Source organism: Olea europaea, chromosome 8 (genome assembly GCF_002742605.1).
Source record: "Olea europaea var. sylvestris chromosome 8, O_europaea_v1, whole genome shotgun sequence".
Classification (NCBI taxonomy): Eukaryota; Viridiplantae; Streptophyta; class Magnoliopsida; order Lamiales; family Oleaceae; genus Olea; species Olea europaea.
The window spans coordinates 16,422,982-16,430,965 of record NC_036244.1 but is presented as its reverse complement, the minus strand read 5'-3'; the positions used below and the strand labels follow the sequence as shown (position 1 = coordinate 16,430,965).

Genomic DNA, 7,984 nt, shown 5'->3' with positions numbered 1-7,984 from the left:
ACCCAAAACGAAAAAAGAAAAAGCGAAGCCTGAAACTTTCAGACAAGGAAAGACACCTGCACTACCATATTATTTTAAGTTCCTTAAAGCAGTCAGCTTAAAGGTTCTACAAGACCAAAACATTTGAACAATCTTAACACTTCATTTAGGTGAAGTTACACCATGTTAGATTAACGTGTGAGACCTAAACTCCTGGACGGAGGGTGCACCAAATGCCTCTGCCCATCCCTTAGATGGATAGAGAGGTTGGGGAGCTTTTGGTTTCTCCATGTTGTCAAAGAGTTCCGGTGGGTAAGAACAAATAGGTTTCAGGATAATAAAAGGAGGTGTTACTGCATGGTGAGAAGTGGGTGCTCAAACTCTGAAACACACATGGAAAGGTTTTCACTGATTTGTATTACACATTCGCTCTATTAAGATTTATTTTGGCTCAGTATCTTATACTTAAGATGCTTGAGACAGCTCATGAACTGTGTTTTGTTAAGATGTACACCGAAAAAAGGTAATGATAAGTTGACATAAGGATTAAGGGTGAACTTGTATGGTTTGAACATCAGAAGCACACTTTTTTTTTTTCCTTAACACGAATTCTAACTTACCCCTTGTTTGGACCTATTTAATTTATCAACATACTAAAACCTTGTTTGAGAAAAATTACATTACATTACATTACATTCTATTTTTCTCTCTCCTATTTTCAACCACACAATCTTCCATAAAATAATATTACACGTAAATCGAAAATTTTTCTTTCTTTTTCAACCACTCATTTTTCAAAAAACACTATTCTATACATTAAATTTTCCCCGTAATGGGGGCCAAACAGGGGCTAAGTCAAACCTACTTCTTTATCAACAGCTTTAGTATAAACCACGAGTACTACCTATTTATCCACCATTCATTTCTATTTATTTATAATTTAAATCGATTATAACATATTCCCAAATAAGCGCTGAATGTGTTCCTTTTGTCTAATTATCTATACTATGTGACGTTCGTACTGTATTCTAACTTGAAATCTTAATGGTTCTTCATTTGATTTTTCATACTTATATTCTTGATTAGCAAGTGTTCTCTGAGATTTATTGTTTACAATCTCGCTGTTAATATACCATGAACCACCACCCCAACCCCAAACAATAAAAGGAGGTTTTTGACCAAGAACATCACTGGAACATATGGTGTAAGGCAGTGGAGTTATTGCGTAAACTTTCTGTATCTAATTTCTGTGCCAATCGCTGAGAGAACCGAAAACCTTATCAGGTTAACCCATGGTTTCCAACAGAAGTGGACAGAATGATTTGGTCAACAAAAAATAAGAATGTTTAATGACATCCAACAGAAGGTATTTAGAGATGCAGGACATTCGACATCTCTTAAATGATAAGTTTATCAGTGGCAAAAGAGCATTAATCTTTTGGGCATCGTGGCTTTTGGTCAGTCAGTCTTCTAACTTCTTTCTGAGAAATGCCATTCCCTTATCTTGGGTCCGAAGCTACACCTTCCTGGAAAGGTCATACTCCCCGAATAAACAATAAAGAATTGATTCATAAACCGACCATGGTTTCGTGTCCTCTTGACCGTTCTCAATTCAGTCCTAGTAAGCCTCTTGCTTATCCCCCTATCCCTTATGGTTGAGCTACTTTTTTTATGTATATAAAATCATTCTTCCCCAAATTAAGGAATCCAGATCATGTTGGACTATTGGGAACTAGATAACAAAAGTTATTTTACAGAAACACTTCTATCACAAGAAAATAATCTGAAGGATGCAACAAAGCTGAAATAGGACTTCAACACTGCAGGGCTGTGTTTAAAAGATGTCCAGCCATTTCTGTGACTTCTTTCTGCCAGCTAGTCATATTTTGACATTTGTAGCAGAATCTACAAGGCAGAAAAACTATTCTCGCCTTTCCAAAAGGAAAAGGCTGAAGAATTATTCTCTTGCATTAACTGGCGAACTAAAATGAAAAGGAATGCAAAAGCTTCTAGTAAAAGAACAATACAGCTAAAATTTAAAATGCATTATTCCGTTTCTTGTTGGATTCCTGTTCAAATATTCCTCTAAAGTTCGCTTATATCTTACTCGTCACATAGAAAGGCATACAAGCACTAACTTTGGTTAAAGGCAAGTATCATCTTAGCATTGCCTCAGATATAGTAAATAAGTAACGCTCGACGCCATTCTCTTCCTAACAAAGATGGTTTCTATCCCATAGTGGAACACCCAGAAATAGCATACTTCTAAAAAATTTGGCAAACTAGCAATAGAAAATTACTGCCAAATGTATTCACTCAACACAAGCCACAGGCATTAAGGGGAAAAGGTGTGGATCATTCATGTTCGGTAATGGACACATATTCAGGACAACACAAACAATAAGACAGCCCATGCCAAGGGTAATACGTATTCAGGATAGTGGGCTCACATTTATTAGCAATCAGCTGTAGACTACAATATCGGGTCAGAAATGACCGAAGGAATGGAGTAATAGTTTATAGTCCATGACAACAACACATATATAGATAATATGCCTAGTAAAAAGAAGAAAAGGGTCGAAATGCTCACCGAACCAATTGCAGATTAATATATCGAGGACAATGCTATCCCACCAGCATTCGTTGAAGTTAGGTAACATGTGGCGAAAGGTTAGCTGAAAGCATGGGTATAAAAATTATTAATGTATGAAAGGTATCTATCTTTAGCATTAGCTTAAACGAAAAACAGGGCAACAAAATAGAAAACAAGGAAAAGGAACTAAGACAGACCTCCATTAACTCGAATCCAATTGACAGCACCCATAAGAGAGGCTGATTACGTATCATTATAGCTTTTCCCCACCACCCAAGAATATGAGCAAGAACAAACTCATCGAAAAGTGTATCCTGCAAAATTAAAATAATCATAAGAGGAATTCAGCCCCATTAACACAGTTATTAAGAACATACAACACAGAACATGAAAGACTTGCAGAAAAATTAAAAATAACAAGGAAAAGGTTTATGAAAGTAGAAATCATACATAAACATTCTTAAACCTGTTTGTAGGATTTTCAGGTACATAAATTCGGCAATCAGCACCATATGATCTTTCAGGAAGCTCTGCATCAAAAAATACACAATTATGACCACCAATTGTCTTAACACAAATGATAATTGTCTTAGGACAAATGCCGTGCATTGGCACCATCAAATATGAAATCCATGTTGGTTGAACAAGCAGAAATTCCAAATTTCTTACCAATGCCAAGATCAGGATGGAGGTATTTCATGAATTGCTGAGCATGATCACGCTTCTGGAAATAGAAGGGAATGTCAGAAACTTAATCAGCATCTACTGGTCATGGCAATTAACCAATGATTTATCATGAAGTAAGATTCTTAAAAGAACTGACCCCAAAGATTATCCCAAATCAGTTCCATAGAGTACACACACACACACACACACACAACCATAGGAAGGAAAAAAGAGGAATGATCAGCATCCACTATAATATGGTACAAATATCATAAACAGAGCAGTGACCACTCAAAAAATCTCTCAATTATCCCACTTAAGTTTTAGAAGATCTTTCTAATATACACAAGTCTATAATTTCATATAACAGCAACCAACAAAGACTGGGAGCTCTTGCATAATAACTTTAACCTCATCACGACGAGAAACTCAGTATGCTAAATCAATGACTTCAGTTTCTAAAGATAACTTCTATAATTTTTCATTTAACAAGGAAAAAAGGGAAATTTTACCACCAATTGAATCCTTAGACATCACTCCAGTCCACAGGAAAAAGGAAACTCAATATATGCGGCTTGGAAGAAATGAATAAATAAGGGCTTGCTGAAAAATGAAACTGACCTGAAATAGCAGAAATGTCAATGCAACAAGGTATATAACAGCCAATCCATGAACCAGGCGCCAAATTGCAGGATGTGGCCTGATTAGTACCCTGTACACAAAAAATGACCAAAACCTTAGGTAAAGAGAAATGAAAATACATAGCCTGTGTTTGACATCCATTTTTCCGAAAACTCATTTTTTCCTAAACTCATTTTCAACCATACATTCTCGTACATACACCCAAAACTTTCCTTATTTTCTAATGACACATTCTCCAAAAAAAATCACTATGCTAAACACATTTTCCCCCAAAAGTGGGGCTCAAACATGCGGATAAACAGCTAAGTAGGTCAATAGGGAACTTTAAGCATCCACTTGAAATTTTCAAGTTCAACCAAGCTATTTTGAAAATTTCAAGTGGATGAATAAGTAAACAATTGAATTAAATTCGATTGCAAAGAATCTCTTTTTAGTTACTTTGGAACAATCAGGAGATTCTCTAGAAGAAATAAGGGGTTCTGCCATTGGCGACAACATGCTTGGTCCCACTTATGTAATGGAAAGTTTCATTATTCTCACTTCATCCCCATTCTTGCTCCCGCGTGAAGAGAGACGAAGTTACCATGTTGTAATGTGTTCCTCACATTATACCAGCTTTAACCACAACTATTATATTCGAAACTGCTACATACATAAATCTATTGGGGCTCAAATAGTGGCAATTTTAATTTTTTAATTATTTATTTATTTATTTTTTCAATCTTCCGTGCAACATTAGAAGGAAATAAGTTGGGACAGCTACTCCATTTTAGAGTAACAACAAATGAATAAAAATGAAAGGGAAGAACTGGCAACAATGATAGAAACAAAGACCATATACATAAAGAAATTGATAATCAGTACAACGATAAGAAACAAAAAGTAAATCATTGAAACATCTCTAACCACGTACATCCACTAATGCTCAGCTGCTAAAGAACCCACGAGATGATGATATTCCGGCATTTATTTGCTTTCCCCATATCACATTAATTTCTGAACCTCGCATAGAATGAATTCTGAACCATGTCCATATTTGGCTTGGATGAGTATATGAATCACAGATTCTCACTCCAAACCTATCCTATGTGTTCTCACTTTGTGCGTATGAAGGAGAAATTTATGAAAACAGCTACTAACAATCCTATTGCTAAGCATAGAAGGAAAATTGTATATATTCAAATGCCAAATCTTGATATTTGACGATTAGCTGGACAGCCATGGATAAGTGTGGTACAAGGCCTTATTCTGTTGAGTTAAGCAATGAGATAAGCTTAGAGAATGTATCTTGCTTCAAGTTCTATGTAATCTAAAAACATAAGAAATCATTATCTCAAACCAATAACCAAAAATACTTAACAGTGACAGCATAAAAAAGGTGCCTCCAAGGCCAATATATAATCATTTGTTCAGAGAGACGGTAAGAAAGAAAATAACTTACGTAGAAGGAGCTTGCAACAAGCAGTAAGCAAGAAACACGGCAATCATTGCCCATATACCTCTATCAGATGCAATAAATAAGTTATTAGATTTTTTACGAAAATTAAATGCACAAAGCAATGGAAAGAATGCATAACACATTAATAAGCAAGTGTACACCTTTTCACAGAAGTAACTAGATCACTAGTTGAACTGCGTTCAGGATCAAGTGCTCCACTTGCCCATCTACAAAGAATGTCAGGATACAGAAGATTAGTAAATGAGGCTAAACGTTTCAATACTGATGCCAAATGTTTCGACGAGGCCTCGTGTCGTTTTTTTTTAAATAAAATGAATATTTATATTTTGAAATAATGAACAAGTGTAATCAATTAAAGATAATATAAAACCACAAGAAAATTCCTTACAGTATAGTGCAGAATAGTAATCGATCCTTTAGTGAACGGTCATAAATAATTAGTTGAAATGCAATACAGAAACAAAATGCTCAGAGACTAAACAACTTACATCAGTAAACATGCACCAATAAGTAATAACGTAATTGTACGAGGCCTATACGCCCAGGCAGTCCAGGGATCAAGTTCATCTTCGATGTCTGATGTGTTCACATCACCATTTTGATGAGTGACAGTATCCTTCCATCTAGCTCTCCTATGAGCATTACGTTCCATAGTCTAAGAGATCAACTTCCACTGCAGATCAAGAGATGGAACAAATGAGACTTCTGAGGGTTGTAATATGGTATCATTAAGAAAAAGCGAAGCAACAAAACTTATGCTTTCCAGTAAGAAGGAAAAACAGTCAGTAACAAGAAACTAAGTTAATGGATATGCCATTATTACTAGGCTACATCACTAAAAGGCAGGCAAAATGTTAGTGGCCAGAAAGCAATGCTTTATACCCCGGATCAAAAATGCAGTAAAGAGATTGTCCATGGTGACCAACCAAAATTAAAAGATATTTTCGCTAAAAAACATCGTGTTAAATAGCACAACAATAAACTCTCCTCATCTAAGGCATTAAAGCATTATCCAAAGAGACAGACAAAGTAAAGCCCAGTAAGCTAAGTAGCATAACAAGCATATCACATTGTGAGGCCTCGAATGAATCTGTCACTATGACCCTCAAGTCCAACAACAAAAATTTAAATCTACAGTCCAAGGAAAAAGGCAAAAATAAGTGTAGAATCTAGTCATCTGTAAGGACAGTAATCACAACCCAACTTCCTCTCAGATACTATAAGGTAAAAAATATATGACCCATTAAGAAGAAGTTCTGGTGTAACATAAAGGTACTCTAACAAGTTAACCAGTATTGATACATCACGTAGCCAAGAACAAAACTCAGTCACATTTTCAACTTTTGCTGGGTAATCCTATGCATCAAATCCACACAATAAAATTGCTCTACTCTAACTCTGAAGAGTTCTAATAGTTTCTGAAGCTTTCCCATCATTTAATATGTAATTGATACTACCTCATAATTAAGGACGAGAAAAAAATCACTTGACACACAACAGACATAAAAATATTGAACCCAAATACAAATAATCCCCTTATCAAAAGATTTGAAACATACTTGAAGAAAATCGATAGTAACTAATAACAGTGTGGCTGAAAAGAAGAAAAGTTACTAGATTTGATTAATTTTTCTTTTTTTTTTTTTCTTTTTTTTTTTTTTTTTTAAATTTCAAGAAAGTCACATGGAATGATGATGGTGCGACACAGCATTTCCAACACTTAACAGCTTCAAAAACCCTAATTACCATTTCATTAATGCTCAACAGTGAAAACGCTGTAGAATCTAGAAACAGTACTCCCAAAGTTTCAAAAATCTGAATAAAAAGAATACCTGACTAGAAAAAATAAATAAATAAATCCAACTGCAAGAATAAGATTGAGGTCACTATCAGCCACAAAATCAATAAAAACCTAGAAAATTTAGGAAAATTTCATTTCTTAACATGCAAACAAAACATCCCCTAGAACTTGAAAGTCCTTTTCCAATTGAAAAGTCGATGAATTTGTGAAAATTATGCTGACCCAGAATTCAAAACTCACCAAATAACACGTGCACTTCATGCAAAAAAATCGCAGATTCCCAGAATAAGGGGAAAAAATCCAAACCCGACAAAGTCTTTGTAAAGAGTGAGAGACCTATAAACTCCGATTATGTAATTTATAACCATACATATATACACTTTTACATATGTATATACATTATAACATATATTTGTCTTTGTTTGTGCACAAATAAAAAGAATATTTAAAAAAAATTATTTGGAGAGAGAGAGAGTAAAAAGATCGATGTAAGTGTTTGGAATTTGTTTCGTTTCAACTTACGTAGAGAAAGGCTGACAAGCGATCCCAGGCCACGAGATTAGATGACGAAACAATCTCAACCACCAGATCAGACACAGATATACGTATAGTGAGAGAAAAGAAAGTATTATCAGTTATCGAAGAAGAAGAAAGGCGAAGGTAATAACAGCTGAAACTAAAAGATAACTCTCACACTCTCTCTATATAACTATTCCTCTATCTCTCTCTGTGTGTATATATATACACAGGTGTCTTATAAGACCTAAAGCTTTATGCTCTTCTATAAATGTGAATTAGAGCAAAAAAGCGAGGGAAAGAAAGAGATAGGTCTCTATTTTTTTTT

At 34.9% G+C, this 7,984-nt stretch overlaps 1 protein-coding gene across 2 annotated transcripts; it reads right to left on the bottom strand.

Annotated features, from left to right (window-relative positions):
* Positions 1–759: 759 nt before the first annotated feature.
* Positions 760–7,975, bottom strand: LOC111398987 (CDP-diacylglycerol--serine O-phosphatidyltransferase 1-like). 2 transcript variants are annotated; one of them, XM_023026183.1, is made up of 9 exons: positions 7,381–7,493; positions 5,828–6,012; positions 5,480–5,545; positions 5,322–5,381; positions 3,860–3,950; positions 3,242–3,296; positions 3,023–3,102; positions 2,770–2,886; positions 760–2,654 (listed from the first exon to the last, which is right to left on the bottom strand). In XM_023026183.1, the coding sequence occupies exons 2-9, from the start codon at positions 5,989–5,991 to the stop codon at positions 2,466–2,468; spliced, it is 822 nt and encodes a 273-aa protein (XP_022881951.1). In that variant the 5' UTR covers positions 5,992–6,012; positions 7,381–7,493; the 3' UTR covers positions 760–2,465. The 2 variants fall into 2 exon arrangements, with proteins under 2 accessions (XP_022881951.1, XP_022881950.1); XM_023026182.1 differs by lacking the exon at positions 7,381–7,493 and adding an exon at positions 7,663–7,975 and having other exon boundaries at positions 761–2,654.
* Positions 7,976–7,984: the final 9 nt, after the last annotated feature.

Coding starts and splice junctions, on each gene's coding strand:
- LOC111398987 (XM_023026182.1), bottom strand. CDS start 5,991: ATGGAACGTAATGCTCATAGGAGAGCTAGATGGAAGGATACTGTCACT. Junction 3,103..3,241: donor CCATCCTGATCTTGGCATTG/GTAAGAAATTTG, acceptor TTTTTGATGCAG/AGCTTCCTGAAAGATCATAT. Junction 2,887..3,022: donor ACAGGTTTAAGAATGTTTAT/GTATGATTTCTA, acceptor TTAATTTTGCAG/GATACACTTTTCGATGAGTT.